This window comes from Nerophis ophidion, linkage group LG05 (assembly GCF_033978795.1).
Source record: "Nerophis ophidion isolate RoL-2023_Sa linkage group LG05, RoL_Noph_v1.0, whole genome shotgun sequence".
NCBI lineage: Eukaryota > Metazoa > Chordata > Actinopteri > Syngnathiformes > Syngnathidae > Nerophis > Nerophis ophidion.
Window position 1 is genome coordinate 15,314,177 of NC_084615.1, and position 19,592 is coordinate 15,333,768.

General features: G+C 40.3%; 1 protein-coding gene and 1 long non-coding RNA gene across 2 annotated transcripts in view; both read right to left on the minus strand.

The window, feature by feature from the left end:
• Nucleotides 1-3,550, minus strand: part of scyl1 (SCY1-like, kinase-like 1) — a 60,271-nt gene extending 56,721 nt beyond the window's left edge. The window contains exon 1 of the mRNA XM_061900173.1: nucleotides 3,330-3,550. Within this exon, the coding sequence (XP_061756157.1) occupies nucleotides 3,330-3,437 (108 nt within the window). The 5' untranslated portion in view covers nucleotides 3,438-3,550. The remainder of the gene's footprint in view (nucleotides 1-3,329) is intronic.
• A 3,445-nt stretch (nucleotides 3,551-6,995) lies between these two features.
• Nucleotides 6,996-18,923, minus strand: LOC133552738 (uncharacterized). Its single transcript, XR_009806760.1, has 2 exons — nucleotides 7,455-18,923; nucleotides 6,996-7,218 (listed from the first exon to the last, which is right to left on the minus strand). It is a non-coding gene; the product is annotated as an uncharacterized LOC133552738 (long non-coding RNA).
• Nucleotides 18,924-19,592: the final 669 nt, after the last annotated feature.

Genomic DNA, 19,592 nt, shown 5'->3' on the forward strand with positions numbered 1-19,592 from the left:
CACTTTTATTACATCAGGTAATCAAGATGGGTATTAACAGCACAGAAAATAAACTGTTTGAGTATCACAGAATTACATAACATAAAAAAAATTAGAACATTTTCCCAGGAGTTTTTTCTTGAAAACGTCGCGTAATGATGACGTGTACGCTTGACGTCACGGGCTGTTAGGAAATATGAGCGCTGCGCACACACACAGCTAAAAGTTGTCTGCTTTACGGCATAATTACACAGTATTTTGGACATCTGTGTTGCTGAATCCTTTGCAATTTGTTCAATTAATATTGGAGAAGTCAAAGTAGAAAGATGGAGTTGGGAAGCTTTAGCCTTTCGCCACACAAACACACGGTGATTCCTTGTTTAAAATTCGCGGAGGTGAAACTTTACTATGGATCACAGCGAACATGGATCCTGACAGAATGTCAACCAGCAGGTTTCGGTGAGAAAATTGTGGTTAAAAAGTCGCTTCTTACCGGAGGTCAGCTGAGCTTGTGCCGTCCATGCAGCTGCCGTCGACTCCGAGACACTGCGCGTCAACACACCCGTGGAGACACACCTCCGACTATCAGGTACTGTTAAACTCACTAAAACACTAGCAACACAATAGAAAGATAAGGGATTTCCCAGAATTATCCTAGTAAATGTGTCTAAAAACCTCTGAATCCGTCCCAATGCAATCACGTTTTTATTTTTTGAGTTCGTCGCTATCAATATCCTCAAACACGAATCTTTCATCCTCGCTCTAATTAATGGGGAAATTGTCATTTTCTCGGTCCGAATAGCTGTTTTTGTTGGAGGCTCCCATTAAAAACAAAGTGAAGATGTGAGGAGCCATCAACATGTGACGTCATCTTCTGCGAATACCGGGAGAGGCAGGGCTTTTCTCCAGTTGCGAACTTTATCGTGGATGTTCTCTACTAAATCCTTTCAGCAAAAATATGGCAATATGGCGAAATGATCAAGTATGACACATAGAATGGACCTGCTATCCCCGTTTGAATAAGAAAATCTCATTTCATTAGGCCTTTAATAATACCACAAACAATTATACAACTATTTAATAATACCACTTTAACATTAAACAACAAACAATCATATACCTACTTAATAATACCACCATAACATTAGACAACAAACAATTATACAACTATTTAATATTACCACAACAGACAAAGAATAATACACCATTTAATAATACCACATAATAAAATACAAGCTCCATCCTATCTTGCTGATTGTATTGTACCATATGTTCGGGCAACGAAATTTCTGTTCAAAGAACTCCGGCTTATTAGTGATTCCCGGAGCCCCAAAAAAGTCTGCGGGCTAAAAAGCGTTTTCTATTGGGGTTCCAGTACTCTGGAATGTTCTAGCAGTAACAGTTAGAGATGCTACCTCAGTAGAAGCATTTAAGTCTCATCTTAAAAGTAATTTGTATACTCTAGCCTTTAAATATACCCCCTTTTGAGACCAATTGATCTGCCGTCTCTTTTCTGCTCTGCCCTCCTCTACTGTGTAGAGTGGTTATTAAGTGACCACAGATGACGCGCTAGCTGTTCAAAGTCAGGACACGGGGTGGACCACTCATCTCTGCATCAGTTGATGACGTCTCTGCACTGCTGACCTGTCTCCACTCAAGATGATCTCCTGCTGGCCCCACTCTGGACTGGACTCTCACTATTATTTTAGATCCACTATGGACAAGACTCTCACAACATTATGTTAGATCCATTATGGACTGGACTCTCACTATTATGTTAGATCCACTATGGACTGGACTCTCATAATATTAACGAGATCCACTATGGACTGGACTCTCACACTATTATGTTAGATCTACTATGGACTGGACTCTCACACTATTATGTTAGATCCACTATTGACTGGACACTCACACATTTATGTTAGATCCACTATGGACTGGACTCTCACACTATTATGTTAAATCCACTATGGACTGGACTCTCACACTATTATGTTAGATCCACTATGGACTGGACTCTCACTATTATGTGACTAGACTCTCACTATTATGTTGGATCCACTATGGACTGGACTTTCACACTTTTACGTTAGATCCACTATGGACTGGACTTTCACACTTTTACGTTAGATCCACTATGGACTGGACTCTCACACTATTATGCAAGATCCACTATGGACTGGACTCTCACACTATTATGTTAGATTCACTATGGACTGGACTCTCACTATTATGTGACTGGACTCTCACTATTATGTTAGATCCACTATGGACTGGACTCTCACTATTATGTTGGATCCACTATGGACTGGACTCTCACTATTATGTTAGATCCACTATGGACTGGACTCTCACTATTATGTTAGATCAACTATGGACTGGACTCTCACACTAGTATGTTAGATCCACTATGGACTGGACTCTCACTATTATGTGACTGGACTCTCACTATTATGTGACTGGACTCTCACTATTATGTTAGATCCACTATGGACTGGACTCTCACTATTATGTTAGATCCACTATGGACTGGACTCTCACTATTATGCTAGATCCACTATGGACTGGACTCTCATACTATTATGCTAGATCCACTATGGACTGGACTCTCACTATTATGTGACTGGACTCTCACTATTATGTTGGATCCACTATGGACTGGACTCTCACTATTATGTTAGATCCACTATGGACTGGACTCTCACACTATTATGTTAGATACACTATGGACTGGACTTTCACACTATTATGTTAGATCCACTTTGGACTGGACTCTCATCTGCAGTCCTCTCCAAAGTTTCTCATTGTCATCCCATTGGGTTGAGTTTTTTCTTACCCTGATGTGGGATCTGAGCCCAGGATGTGGTTGTGGCTTGTGCAGCCCTTTGAGACACTGGTCATTGAAATGAAATGGAGTTTATTGTGACATCACAGTGCATCACGTGATTGACCATTATTTTGAAGGAAAACCGGAAGTTGGTAGTGAGAAGGTGTCGTCGTGCAGTGAAGATGATTGAACTAAGTATCTATTCTAGTCAAGACACTTTTAGAACCAAGTATGTATTCTAACCAAGACACTTGTCATCATGTCCAAATGAAAGTGATATTTTATCGCAGTTTCCACTTTTAAGGCGGCTAATAGTGGGTGACGTGGCGACTTTCTCAGGCAGTCACTTCACCGGCGATGCTGAGGTTAAAGGTAACATTTTGTCCAAATTGGAGAAGTGGGAGTTAGTGACATTTAAATAAAAGGAAAAGTCGTATTTTTTCAACTTAAATGGAGAACATTTGCTGATGTTATTCGCCGCCAGCAGGCCGTGCCTAGCTAACACTAATTGGCACTTTACCTTCCGCTTCCCCCGGTGCAGCGACCATAGTCCACACTTCTCCGGGCTGTCCGCGGAAATGTCGTAAGCGAAGTCCTTGACGGGGTCCCGGGCGAAGAAAGACCACATCGTGTCTTTTGTCTCCTCACAGCTCAGCCGACATACATGCTAGCAGCCGCGGGAAGCTGGCAAACATGAACGAGACGGATATGGTTCCGGTAAGAACAAGACGTCACTTCACATTTGTTCCGCTGCTTGTTGACGTGGGTGGAACATATCGTATTTCATATGTTGGATTTTATAAACCAGTTCTTAAGGCCTACTGCAATTAGATTTTAATAGTGTCATACTTGATAATTTTCGCGATATTGCCGTATTTTTGCTGAAATGATTTTGTAGAGAACATCGACGATAAAGTTCACAACTTTTGGTGCTGATAAAAAAGCCTTGCCTTTACCGGAAGTTGCAGACGATGACGTCACAAGAGTGGGGGGCTCCTCACGTATTTACATTGTTTTTAAGGGGAGCCTCCGGCAGCAGGAGCTATTCGGACCGAGAAAACGAAGAATTCCCCATTGATTTGAGCGAGGATGAAAGATTTGTGAATTAGGATATTGATAGTGAAGGAATAGAAAAAAATAAACAGCTCCGGGCGACGGCAGTGTGAGCGTTTCAGCTGTAATTAGACACATTTACTGGGTAATTCTGGAGGATCCCTTGTCTGCTAATTGTTTTAATAGTTTTAGTGAGATTTTAAAGATTGTAAAAACATACCTCGAGGTCAGGTGGCTGCGGTGGAGCCGAGGAGCCAAGCTCACAGCTGCTGCAGAGCGACGAATAATCCACGGATGTCTTCGGTAAGATATATATCACAATTTCCCCATCCAAACACATGCTGGTTGACGTAGAGAAAACATCTTCGCTTAACCACTCTGCTTTCACAACAAACAAAGAAAGATCGGCTGTGTCACGGTGCTAGAGGCGGCTGCAGTCCACCGCTTTCCACCAACAGCGTTGTTCTTTATAGTCTCCGTTATAAAATGAACAGATTGCAAAAGATTCAGCAACACAGATGTCCAAAATACTGTGTAATTATGCGGTTAAAGCAGACGACTTTTAGCTGTGTGTGTGTGCAGCGCTCATATTTCCTCACAGTCCGTGACGTCACGCGTACACGTCATCCTTTCGCGACGTTTTCAACAAGAATCTCCCGGGAAATGTAAAATTGCAATTTAGTAAAGTAAAAAGGCTGTATTGGCATGTGTTGCAATGTTAATATTTCATCATTGATATATAAACTATCAGACTGCATGGTCGCTAGTAGTGGCTTTCAGTAGTTAAAGGCCTACTGAAATGAGATTGTCTTATTTAAACAGGGATAGCAGGTCCATTCTATGTGTCATACTTGCATACTTTTTCGGGAGGTGAGGGGCGTGGTTATTTACAGCTGTTGTGTGCGCAGTTGTGCACTGCACTTTCTAAAGTACAGTGGGGCAAAAAAGTATTTAGTCAGCCACCGATTGTGCAAGTTCTCCCACTTAAAATGATGACAGAGGTCTGTAATTTTCATCATAGGTACACTTCAACTGTGAGAGACAGAATGTGAAAAAAAATTCACATTGTAGGAATTTTAAAGATTTGTAAATTATGGTGGAAAATAAGTATTTGGTCAACCATTCAGGGCTCTCACTGATGGAAGGAGGTTTTGGCTCAAAATCTCACGATACATGGCCCCATTCATTCTTTACTTAAAACGGATCAATCGTCCTGTCCCCTTAGCAGAAAAACAGCCCCAAAGCATGATGTTTCCACCCCCATGCTTCACAGTATGTATGGTGTTCTTGGGATGCAACTCAGTATTCTTCTTCCTCCAAACACCACGAGTTGAGTTTATACCAAAATGTTCTATTTTGGTTTCATCTGACCACATGACATTCTCCCAATCCTCTGCTGTATCATCCATGTATCCATTTTGGCATAAACTCAACTCGTGGTGTTTGGAGGAAGAAGAATACTGAGTTGCATACCAAGAACACCAGACCTACTGTGAAGCATGGGGGTGGAAACATCATGCTTTGGGGCTGTTTTTCTGCTAAGGGGACTGGACCATTGATCCGTGTTAAGGAAAGAATGAATGGGGCCATGTATCGTGAGATTTTGAGCCAAAACCTCCTTCCATCAGGTTGACCAAATACTTATTTTCAATCATAATTTACAAATACATTCTTTAAAATTCCTACAATGTGAATTCCTGGAATTTTTTTCCATATTCTGTCTCTCACAGTTGAAGTGTACCTATGATGAAAATTACAGACATCTGTCATCATTTTAAGTGGGAGAACTTGCACAATCGCTGGCTGACTAAATACTTTTTTGCCCCACTGTAGATGTTAATGTCACATATGCATGATTGATTGAAACTTTTATTAGTAGATTGCACAGTTTAGTACATATTCCGTACAATTGACCACTAAATGGTAACACCGCAATAAGTTTTTCAACTTGTTTAAGTCGTGGTACAAATATATACTATCAGCATAATACAGTCATCACACAAGTTAATCATCATAGTATATACATTGAATTATTTACAATCCGGGGGGTGGGATGAGGAGCTTTGGTTGATATCAGTACTTCAGTCATCAACAATTACATCAACAGAGAAATGGACATTGAAACAGTGTAGGTGTGACTTAGTAGGATATGTACAGCCAGCAGAGAAAATAATGAGTTTAGATAGCATAACAACAGGTGTTTACATCAGAAATACATTAGGTTATTTACAATCCGGGGAGATGGGATGTGAATGTAGGAGGATAAAGGGTTGAAGTTTCCTGGAGGTGTTGTGCTAGTGCATGGACAGTAGATGGCAGTAGTGTCCTGTTTAAGAGTGTCACATGCTGTTCACGGCAGACAAACTGCCTTACGGTGGAGTGGTAGACGTAAACGTGACTGCTGTTGTTGTGTGTTGTTTCTGCGCTGAGAGGACGTTGATGAAACTGCCCAACAATAAACCCACATAAGAAACCAATAACTCGCCCTCAATCATTCTACAATTATAATGTCATTGGGCAGACACACTCTCAGACACGTCACTCAGGTCCTTGTGGAGCTGGAGGGGGCGTGGCCTCCAGCTCTGCCTGAATTTCATTAGATTTCCAGGAGAAAATTTGTCCAGGGAGGTTTTCGGGAGAGGTGCTGAATTTCGGGAGTCTCCCGGAAAATCCGGGAGGGTTGGCAAGTATGCATACTTGACCATTTTGCAGTATTGCCGTATTTTTGCTGAAAGGATTTAGTAGAGAACATCGAGGATAAAGTTTGCAACTTTTGGTCGCTAATAAAAAAGCCTTGCCTGTACCGGAAGTAGCAGACGATGTGCGCGTGACGTCACGGGTTGTGGAGCTCCTCACATCTGAACATTGTTTACAATCATGGCCACCAGCATCTATAGTGATTCAGACTGGGAAAGCGACGATTTCCCCATTAATTTGAGCGAGGATGAAAGATTTGTGGATGAGGAAAGTTAGAGTGAAGCACAAAAAAGGAAAATGGCGGCTCTGGGCGGCGGCAGTTTCAGATGTAATCAGACATATTTACTGGGATAATTCTGGAAAATCTCTTTTCTGTGTCGGACTTCCTGCCATCCCTGCGTGGGTTGCTGTGACACTTGACACAAGACGCATCGTAGAAGCTTTGACTCTGATTTATTATTTCAATAAACCTGTCCTCTTCTTGCCATTCGGTCACGCCACAACGCGCGGGCTCTTCCTGCTGGTCGCAGCACACCTTTTGGTGTCCGCTGTCTGCGACTGGTGCAGGGGCTCATCGTGATCTGGATCTTCCTCGTCGTGGTCATCGTTGTTCCTTCTCCTACTCCTGCCTTGATCGTTCCTCCTTCGCCTCTTTTGTACTGCAGCAGAAGATGAACAGATTGAGCGCAGGTGTGTGGTGTACGCACCTGACTTGGCTGGTTGCAGCGGCGCTCGGAGTCCGTCCCGCGTCTACTCTCCGCCGCATGCCTCGCCTCCTGGTCGCCATCTCGGGTAGGACCGGCATTTGTCCTATCCCGCTGTCGGCTCGTCGGTTCAGTCCCTACACATCTGCTTATTGTGTTATTAGTGTTTTAGTGAGATTATAAAGTCATACCTGAAAGTCGGATGGCTGCGGTGAACGCCAGTATCTCTGAGAGAAGTTGAGGAGCCAAGATCACAGCTGCCTTTTTGACAGCTGCTGCAGGAGGTCCCATAATCCACTCAAGTCTCCGGTAAGAGCAGACTTAATATCACAATTTTCCCATCCCAAAACTTGCTGGTTGACGTAGAGAAACATGTTCGCTTGACCGCTCTGTGTTAAAGCTTCACAACAAACAAAGAAACACCGGCTGTGTTTCGGTGCTAAAGGCAGCTGCAATCCACCGCTTTCCACCAACAGCATTCTTCTTTGACGTCTCCATTATTAATTGAACAAATTGCAAAAGATTCAGCAACACAGATCTCCTAAATACTGTGTAATTATGCGATGAAATGAGACGACTTTTAGCCGTAAGTGGTGCTGGGCTAATATGTCCGCTACAACCCGAGACGTCACAAACACGCGTCATCATTCCGTGATGTTTTCAACAAGAAACTCCGCGGGAAATGTATAATTGCACTTTAGTAAACTAAACCGACCGTATTGGCATGTGTTGCAATGTTAATATTTCATCATTGATATATAAACTATCAGACTGCGTGGTCGGTAGTAGTGGGTTTCAGTAGGCCTTTAATACACTGTACTTTGTGTGTGTGGTCTAATCCAACCGTGTTCGCTTGACATCTGTTCCATAGTAAAGCTTCACCTTCAGGAATGTAAACAATGAAACACCGGCTGCGTTTGTGTTGCTAAAGCCGGCCGTAATACACCGCTTCCCACCTACAGCTTTCTTCTTTGACGTCTCCATTGTTCATTGAACAAATTGCAAAAGATTCAGCAACACAGATGTCCAGAATACTGTGGAATTATGCGATGGAAACAGACAAGTTCATAGCTAGAACAAAATGTCCTCTACAATCCATGACGTCACGCACACGCACCATCATACTGAGACTTTTCAGCAGGATATTTCGGCGCGAAATTTAAAATTGCAATTTAGCGTGTGTTGCAATGTTAATATTTCATCATTGATGTACAAACTATCAGACTGCGTGGTCGGTAGTAGTGGGTTTCAGTAGGCCTTTAAAGTACATATGAACTAGGATCAGAATCATCCATCCATCCATTTTCTACTGCTTATTCCCTTTCAGAACACCTTTATTGTCACTGCATGCAAACAAGGAAATTGAACAGCCATCCTGCTCAGTGCTTTTCAAACACCATTCTCAGAAGTTCTTCTCCACGCAGAAATATAACATTTGAGATGTTTCAGGATACATTTTTACCAGTTACATGGCCTTTCCTTTTAAAAATACGCATTAAAGGTTTGGGAACTGAGGAGACACATTTTTGAAGTGGAATTATTTCCCATTCTCCTGACTCATATTTTAGCCTTTACACTTTCAATGTCTGAACTACAGCCAGGCCAGTCTAGTACCCACACTCTTTTACTATGAAGCCACGCTGTTGTAACACATGGCTTGGCATTTCTTGCTGAAATAAGCAGGGGCGTCCATGATAACATGTTGCTCCAAAAGCTGTATGTACCTTTCAGCATTTATGGTGCTTTCTAAGATGAGTAAGTTACCCATGCCTTGGGCACTAATACACCCCCATACCATCACACATGCTGCCTTTTACACTTTCACCATAGAACAGTCTTTTCCTCTTTGGTCTGGAGGACACAACATCCAGTTTCCAAAAAACAATCTGAAATGTAGACTCATCAGACCACATAAGACTTTTCCACTTTGCATCAGTCCATCTTACATGAACTTGGGCCCAGTGAAGCGTTTCTGGGTGTTCTTGATAAATGGCTTCGCTTTTGCATAGTAGTTTTAACTTGCACTTAGATGTAGCGACCAACTGTAGTTTTCTGAAGTGTTCCTGAGCCCATGTGGTGATATCTTTTACACACTGTTGTGGATTTTTGATGCAGTACCACCTGAGGGATTGAAGGTCACGGGCATTCAATGTGTGTTTTCAGCCTTGCTGCTTACAGGCAGTGATTTCTCCAGATTCTCTGAACCTTGATAAAACAGACCATAGATGGTGAAATCCCTTGCAATAACTGATTGGTTCTTAAAACAATTTGCTCAGGCTTTTGTTGACAAAGTGGTGACCCAGGCTACATTCTTGTTTGTAAAATGAGTGAACATTTTATGGAAGCTGCTTTTAAGCCAATCATGGCACCCACCCGTTCACCTCTGGGATGTTCCAAATAAGTGAGGAGCATTCCTCAACTTTTTCAATCTTTTTTGCCACTTGTGCCAGCTTTTTTTTTAAAGACATGATGCAGGCAAATTCCAAATGAGCTAATTTTCGCAAAATATAGCAAAGTTTTCCAGCTCGAACGTTTAATATTTGGCAAATTTGTGGAGTGCCAAGTCAAAATAAATGTAGACGCACTATGGCATTAACATGACTAGTAAGGTGCAGAGGTGGGTAGTAAGGCGCTACATTTACTCAGTTACATCTACTCAAGTAATTTCTGGGATAAATTGTACTTCTAAGAGTAGTTTTAATGCAAAATACTTTTGCTTGATTATATTTATAGAGAAGAAACGCTACTTTTTATTCGCTCCATTTATCTACATTAAGTTCACTACTCGCTTTGTCACAGACCTTCAAAGTAGAATCTATCACATGCCCGCGTTTCACTAATCAAATGCAGTCACTGGTGATGTTAGACTCCGTTTTACCAATCAAACAGAGGCAGGCAGTCACATGATTAACTGCACATTTTTTTTAAATAAACCTTTATTTATAAATTAACATTTACACTCATTTTTTTATAAACCTTTACTTATAAATTAACATTTACAAATAGTTGAAAATAATAATCAAAGTACAAAAACAGTACAAAACAGTATAAAAATTGTACAAAACAGCATCAGGGGATTGTAAATTCAAAGTAACAAATAGAACGCAAAAAATATAAAATAAAGTGCAAAGCCATATGCTCACACAATCTCAGTAAATAAATTAAATTTGGAACACAGCGTCATCGTTTCCACAGCTTTTTGGTTGTAAGAGATAATGTGCTTTAATGTAGAGTTCAAAATCTTTTTTAAAGGCACAAAAAAACAGGTCGGGTATTGAAAAACTTACATTTATGAATATAAAACTTAAAGGCCTACTGAAAGCCACTACTTCCGACCAGGCAGTCTGATAGTTTATATATCAATGATGAAATATTAACATCGCAACACATGCCAATACGGCCGGTTTACTTTACTAAATTGCAATTTTAAATTTCCCACCAAATGCCGTGTTGAAAACGTCGCAGTATGACGACGCGTACGTTTGACGTCTCAGGTTGTAGCGGACATTTTCCAGCCTGATCCAAGCTATAAGTAGTCTGCTATAATCACATTACACAGTATTCTGGACATCTGTGTTGCTGAACCTTTTGCAATGTGTTCAATTAATAATGGAGACGTCAGAGAAGAAAGATGTAGGTGGGGAAGCTTTTAGCCACACAAACACAGCCAGTGTTTCCTTGTTTAAAATTCCCGAAGATGAAGCTTTACTATGGATCAGAATACATGTCAACCGGCAGTTTTCGGTGAGAAAATTATAGTAATAAGTTGGCTCTTACCGGAGACATCAGCAGAGCTTCTGTCCTGCTACAGCTGCGTGACTGATTCCATCAGAGACTGGCATCAACACACCCGTGGCCACACCCCTCCGACTTTCAGGTACTATTTAATCCCACTAAAACACTAACACAATAGGCAGATAAGGATTTTCCAGAATTATCCTAGTAAATGTGTCTAACATCTGAATCGCTCCCACTGCAATCGCCTTTTTTTCCCCCCTAGTCCTTCACTAAATTTTCTCATCCGCAAATCCAGGGGTCGGGAAGCTTTTTGGCTGACAGAGCCATGAAAGCCAAATATTTTAAAATGTATTTCCACGAGAGCCATACAACATTTTTTTTAACACTGAATACATCTAAATACGTGCATTTTTAAGTAAGGCCAACATTTTTAAAACATTAAGTCTCATTCTTTTTTATAACATTGTTATGTTGAAGCAGAACCAATAAGTAAAATACTTGAACAGGTGCGGTAGAAAACAGATGGATGGATTAAAATGCATGAGAATGTTATATATTTTAAACGTTATTTTTAACACAGTGATTAGCAGCGGAATTATTCATTACTTAGGTTAAGCAATGTCAAGCAATACCATGAATTGATTAACGTGGACCCCGACTTAAACAAGTTGATAAACTTATTCGGGTGTTACCATTTAGTGGTCAATTGTATGGAATATGTACTGTACTGTGCAATCTACTAATAAAAGTATCAATCAATCAAAGTCAGCTAAGATTTATCGGAGAGCCAGATGCAGTAATCAAAAGAGCCACATGTTCCCTACCCTTGCACTAATCTTTTATCCTCGCTTTCTCGGTCCGAATAGCTCTAGCTGCTGCTGGCTATGATTGTAATAAATGTCCAGATGTGAGGAGCTCCACAACCAGTGACATCACGCGCACATCATCTGCTATCGTCAATGTTCTCTACTAAATCCTTTCAGCAAAAATATGGCAATATCGCGAAATGATCAAGTATGACACAGAATGGACCTGCTATCCCCGTTTAAATAAGAAAATCTCATTTCAGTAGCCCTTTTAAATAATCGTATGAGGTTGCAAAGGTAAAATTAATTTTCAAATTTTTTTTCAATAGTGTAAAACCTATTTAATATGTATATTGTTTTAGTTGCTTAAGAGATTCCTGGCTCTGAATTTGTTCATTGCTATTTTTATGTTTTTGTGCATTACTTGTTGCCATCATTAAACAGGTTACTCAGTATTTGAGTATTTTTTTCACAAAATACTTTCTCGAGTAAATATTTGGGGGACTACTTTTACTTGAGAATTTAACTCTAAAGTAACATACTCTTACTTGAGTACAATTTCTGGCTACTCTACCCACCTCTGGTAAGGTCTTGAAAAGGTAAGAGTGTAAAGCTATACATTTGTAAATTCTGTTGGATAGATTATTGATCTTAGATCTGACTAGCCACAGCACATGAGAAAAGCAAGACACCGCAGGGAATTGAACCCCGTCCCGACAAGTCAGGAGTGCCACCACCGGAGTCTTTTGCTTTTTGTTGTTGCTGTATTGAGGGCAAAAGCAAAACCTGGAGAAACAGACCCAGGAGGTTGTTCCTCCAGGAAAAGAAAACCCATGGCTGCTACGTCAGTGGACACGAGGCTGAAACTAGAAAACACAAGCGCTTGTCCCGACACCCAGCGATAATGTACGGTTCGATCGGTTCCATATCCATTAAACACGATACCAGCCTCTCTGTTGATACTGGGCAGGACTCGCTCGGGTCAAACGGGCTGTAATAAGGAGAAAAAGAACATCAGCCTCCCCATCCCCCCTCCCTCCCCATCGAGACACCCCCAAATGTTTGGCAGAGCTTGTCCAATGCAAAGTAAATATGGTTGTTGTTTACCGCCACCTGTCGAATACGCATTAACCACCAGCTACTCTTCCTGGGCGAAGACATTTAAACTAGAAGGGCAGGCAGAAGCAAGGCATTCCACAACTTGGTGCTGAGCTTTAAGTCTCAAGTGATTTATGCTGTAAGTTCTGAAAAAGACAAGAGAAGTTGCTCCCCCACCCCCCCACAGCATTGTAACACATTGCAGTAGTATCAAGTCATGATGTACATGCAGCATGTAGTTAACACTTTACAAGCCATGGCATGAAAATTAGGGGAACCGAAATTACTTAACTTCACACCCACGACACAAGCGATGCATTGGGGGGAAAGAAAGTTGCAGGTGTTGCTCTAGTGACTGGATTCTCAGTGTTCCACAGGTTAGGCCATTCCAGGCGGCATTTTGATTATTTGGAAATTTTGACCTGAGTGAGAAACCAAAATGGAAAGAGGCACACACGGAGACAGAGAGAGAGCAAGGCTTCTGCGAAGGACGTCGGGTTTAAGCACAAGCGCACAGGGGGTTGGAACGCCATTCAGGGCTACACATATTGGCCGGCAGCTTCCACAGATGGCTTTGCATTCAAGGGCAGGCGAGATCGGAGGGGACAGACGCAAACCATCTGAAACAAAGAGTGATCTACACAACACACCCACCACAGAAAACTTATATCTACTCATCTTGTAATTTGAAAGATGCAAAGAGGAATTAACTGGTAAAGCATTGTTTTGATTAGAGGTTAACAAAGCCAGTTCCAAGATGTCATTTTAGCTAGGACATTGTTATTTTGGCAAATGAGTTTACGTCTTACTACAATGTCTGGATTAGATGACTTCAATCCTTCAACCACTCAAAATCTGAGCTCTGTAAAGAGAAATTCAGGGATACGAACAACCACAACCAGCGCACAAACTACAGCAACACATTTGCATTGCATTCAACAAATTAAAGCTGCACAATGCACAGCTTTCCTCAGCTACAAAATTTGGAAATGTCACACAGTTGCGTGATATTTGTATTTCCATCAAAGACCTGCCACTTGCACAGTTGCACAAAGGCATGTAGCTGAGGACTAATGTGGCATAGTATTTAAAACCTGTCTCCCGAGTCATCAAAGGGCAGCATGATTCTGGTGTTGCCGTGGGAGATTGCGTCCTTCCTTTGGACTGCTCTGTAGAATTAAGAGAGGTAGAAATAACAACCCCTACAACCCCATAACCCCACAAGATCATAGAACTGACTATTGTTATCCTTACCCAAATGCTTTACTGCAGATACAACAAGCAAGGTCCATCAAATGTTACCATAGTTAAGTACACGGGCAAAGCAGGGCTATGCTAGCTCTCGTCAGTCAAGTATAGCAAGTTTGTTTAAAAAGGGAAGTTCAGCCCATTCAACATATCAGGTTTGCTGCTTTACAACATCAATATTTGATGGATTCCACTTATCTGCCTTCAATTTCCGCTTTGAAAAGATCATTCGAGCCCAGGCCACATCCGTGCTCTACAATGCTCCAAGCTTAATAACCTGAAAAAGCACAAGAAAAGCTCCCTCCCCCAGAAAACAAATGCATACCAATACTGTAGTCAATCACAACAAGCTATGCATTTATTCTGCATATAGAGAAATCCTTTACAAATAGTTTACTCATTGTATTATCAATACAAAGGATAGTAACTAATTGCAAAGGAATTGCAATGGAGGAATTTTACAAGACAATGAGGGTTAAAAATAATGAAGACATTTAATGACCTTACGTGATGCTCGAAGCGCAAGGAAACGTGTACATACAATGAGTTAGGAGACTTCCAGGTACTCGGGTATTGGAAAGCGCACAGGACACGGCACACTGAAAATGCAAAGGAAAAAGCCTCTCCCCGCATGACCCCACCCAAAATACAAGGCAATGCAAACTAACAGTAGCTGTAATTACATCTGCATGAGTAATACATAAAAAATAGTACTTAAATACCGCAGTTGTGGTGAACACGAAGAATTTCCGCCTTACGCACTGATGTGAAGATGTTGACTTGGGTGTAGACTATTGAAGGGCTGGTATAATTATCTGCAAAAACACAGACACAGCTCCCTCCCCTTCCCACAAGCAGCATAATGCCTGAACACAGTTGCAATGATTCTAGTAAAGAGACTTTTACCACACTCCACATGTGCTCTGGCTACACCAGGGGTACTACATTAGGGGTTGCTATCCTGCGATGCAAATTGTCCACTTGACCGATGTTGGGCACACGGCGATGCTTCTTATTCGAGCCATTGCGAAGGGAAACTTGAGAGCTGTGGAGTCTAGGAAGAGACTGATTAAGGCCCCCCCAGCCCCACCCTCCCTTTACCCAAGAGATTTGCAAGAAACCCAAATGTAGACAAACTTCAACGTCGGCCTAGCGAACAAAGGACTGCCTCTCTCCGGCCGGGGAACGACTTGTGATCGCAGGGGTAGAGAATTCCGATAAGGCGTTCCTCTCACCACCGCACTACCAAGGCAGTCGTCACAGCAAACACCACCACGATATGAGTCGGCAAACAGGAACGGTGATCGAAGTACGAAACGCTTACAGATAGCCTGGAAAAGGGAAGAGAGATCTGTGCGAGACATGTCCTACAAAAAATGTATTTTGATTAACAGGGCCTGTAACAGATACCTCTACCTTCATACAAACCAACACCATTGCGATTAACGTGAAGACACTCGCGCCCTGCCTGGCTCGCCATCTGTCGAACCACTTCACCGACGGGCCTTTGGTCGCTGCTACCCTGCCTCTGGCTCCATCTGGTGACCACTGACGCCTGCTCTTTTGGACCCATCTGCTCCTCCCGCCACGCCCTCTGGTCCCACCGCACGCTCCTGGTCCTGTCCTCCCTCGCGCCTTTTGGTTCCGCCACACGCTCTGGTCCTGTCCTGCCTGGCTCCCCGCGTCCAACGACCTCGCTGATCCCGTCATCTTCCTCTAACGACTATGTCCATTCTTCCTCTAAAGACTAAGTCCATTCTTCAATAACTCAGTCCATTTCCCGTAAAAAAAGGGGCAAAAAAAAAAAATCTTCCATCTTCTCTAAAAAAATAAGGCTTGAGCAACTGACATTTCTATACTAGCATGAACTTTGGATTGGCAACAATTAGTTTTGACACAACTAATTGCTCGTTAAAATGAGCGAATGTCTTTTAAAAGTGCAAGACACATTTGTTTAGCAGTGCCAGGTCAAAAAATACTGAAGAAAGAACATGCCTTTGACAATACAATTTTCCCCACAACTACAATGACTTTGGCTAAGTCAAAGCAACAAATTGCCAGTTGAGAAAACCAAATAATGGCTGGGATTTTTTTTAATTTTTTTTTTAAGTCAAAACTATATGTTGCCAATGTAGACTCAACCAAATAATGGCTGTCAAAATAGTTGTTTTGGTCAAAGCCACAAATAGCCATAGTAGTCAACCAAAAGGCAATTTTTTTTTTTTTTTTTTTTAAGTCTTGGCTGACTTTTTTGGTCAAAGCCATATATTTTCTCTTTTTTTTTTAAGCCTTGGATGACTTTTTTTTTGGTCTGAGCCATATTTTTTTTTTTTTTAAGTCTTGGTTGACTTTTTTGGTCAAAGCCATATTTTTTTTTCAAGTCTTGGCTGATTTTGGTCAAGCCACATATTTTTTTTTTTTTAGTGTTGGCTGACTTTTTGGTCAAAGCCAAATCTTTTTTTTTTTTTTTTTTTTTTTTTTAAGTCTTGGCTGACTTTTTGGGTCAAAGCCATATATATATATTTTAAGTCTTGGCTGACTTTTTGGTCAAAGCCATATATTTTATTTCTTTTTTAAGTCTTGGCTGACTTTTTTTGGTCAAAGCCAAATCTTTTTTTTTTTTTTTTTTAAGTCTTGGCTGACTTTTTTGGTCAAAACCATATATATTATATATTTTAAGTTTTGGCTGACTTTTTGGTCAAAGCCATATATTTTATTTCTTTTTTAAGTCTTGGCTGACTTTTGGTATAAGCCATAAATTCCCAACTGAGTCAACCAAATGATGGCTTTATTATTTTCAGTCTTGACTGACTTGTCAAAGCCATATATTTTATTTATTTTTTTCAAAGGCTTGGCTGACTGTTTTGGTCAAAGCCATCAACTGCCAATCGAGTCAAACAAATGGATGGTTTTTTTTTGGTCAAAGCCATAAATTGACTTTTTTTTTTTTTTAAGTTTTGTCTGACCTTTTTGGTCATAACCATAAATTGTCAATTGAGTCAACCAAATAATGGCATTAAAATTGCTGCTTTAAATAGTATGATATTAGTCAGCTATGTCGCAATAAAAGTATTACTAACAAAGTACAAATGAACATGTTTGAGGCTTGAATTACATTATAAGTCAACAGTTACTAAAAAAGAACAAAACAGGGTCTAACTTAGTCGTGAAAGTAACAAATACCGGTTCCCCGTCAGGCACAAGACAATCTTTAGATAGCTTTGAGTTGGTTAACAGTTTTTGCGAAAAGTCTTAAAACCGGGGTGGTTAAAATTGACAAAAGCTACTGACCTTGGCCATTCAGGGGTGACTTTTTAAATAAATTTGCGTCACTGTGAAGTCAGCAGACAAAAGGGGAGGAGTCCTGGTGGTTTGAATCAAACAATCGCAGCTGGGAAAGGATACTACGTCACGGCGGACATCTTGAGCTTTTTTTTTTAAATGCTGACGTGAACCCTTTTAAAACCACGTGACTATTAACTAAAATTACCATCTTGCCTTTAAAACACAAACAATTCTATTAATATCACCGTCGAAAACATTTACCCCGTCAAGATTGACCATTAAAACAAAAGGTATCGAATCAAAAGTCTCGATAAAGCTTCAACAATATTTGAAAGATCTGAAAAAATAAAATAAAAACTTAAATAAAAATAAAATGTCGCGTCATACAATTCGAGAACATTCGATAATCCGGGTTCTTATCTGTACTGTAAAGTTCAAATTTGAATTGCAATAAAAGGAAGTCTAATTTCGTGCCACAAAGACATAAATAACTACAGCATTCTAAACGATAATAAAATCGTGTAAGATAAAAAAAAAAAAAGTAATACTAAAAAACAATTTCACCTGAGGCTTGAACGAGACGACGACGAAAAGAAGTAATGTGAAGGACGACGGCCACTGGTCCTATTTATACGCTTTGCGTGAGTACGTCAAGGGTAAATTACGTATCCATCCGACAAGAAAAATAGTACCGCGTTTCCGATCAGAAATTGTGGCCAGTACGCAAATGATAGCTTGAGGAGCAAAATAAATACATATATTTTGAAATGATGTCAAGCATTAAACCTCATATTGTGTTCAGAAAGACAAGGTTCCTCTCTCAGTTTGAAACAAAACAGCCGACGTCATGCTCAACGGCTGCGTGGATTAATCTTCCAGTGACTGCGGTTCATACCTCCGAAACTGGATAGAACCAGAATGTTAGTCGGATCTACTTTTTCACTTTGCTGCAGTGATAACGCCTTTGTTGGCGGAATAAATGTTGTAAAACAGCCATGTCTTCACTTTCTAATGTTGATATACTGTATAAAATGATGGAAAAACAGCCATGTCTTCACCTTCGAATGTTGATATACTGTATTATGACGTCATGTCCAGTCAATACAAAGGAACACATGTCTTTCTAGAAGGTTCGAGAAGGAGCAGGAACATCCCAGTGGAAAATTACCAGGGGGGAGGTACATTTGAATACATGTGTACTCAAACAAATGACCGAAGTATTAATAACACCAAATTAAAAGCCAAATCTTTGAGCAGAAGCCACACTTTTGTCTCCTGTCGTCGTGACAACATAACGCATGCGTCATTCTCTGGTCCAAACGCCATTCCTTATGGCGTCTCTTTTCATCGTAAAGGAACATCTAGTCAACCAAGACATGTTACGTTTTACAGAGTCAGCTAACTGAAATAAAGCATATTAAAAAGTAAAAAACAGCCTAATATGGTAACGGCGACATGATGTCAGATCCCTAAGTCGACTAATAGGGTGAGATACTAGCGACGTGCGGATCGATACTGGAATGTCGATACCAGATCTGTATGCGCTAATATATAGCCTCAAATAAAACAAATCGATACTTTTCATACCTTGGGTCAGGGGTGTCCAAACTTTTTCCACCAAGTGAAAGTATGCAGGGGCAATTATGTTTTTTTTTAATAAAAAAAGAAGATTAAAAACAAATATTGTGTCAGCTATGTATTATTAATGATTAGTTTCAGCTTTTTCTCATTACATGCTCTTTTTTGTTACATTTGTATTATTATTTTTCCTCATGTAAGAATATAATAAAACCAAATACTAATTATATTAATAATCATAATAATAATAATGATGATAATAATAATAATAATAATAATGTTATTTAACTGCATAACTATAGTGTGTCAAAAAAAATCTGCCTGTAGGAAAATCACAGTGTTCATGTTTATTATGGTTTTAATTTTTCAAAATCATTCATAAGTTAGTATTTTATGTTTATAATTGACTAACTAAACTTTGTTTATACTTTAAGTATGTTACTTTTTATTTTGAGGACTTCCGATATTTTGGGCATTTTTAGAAAGAAATAAAAAACTACAAATATAAAAATAAAAATAAAATAATAATAATAATAATAAAACAAACAAACAAACAATATCTATCTATCTATCTAT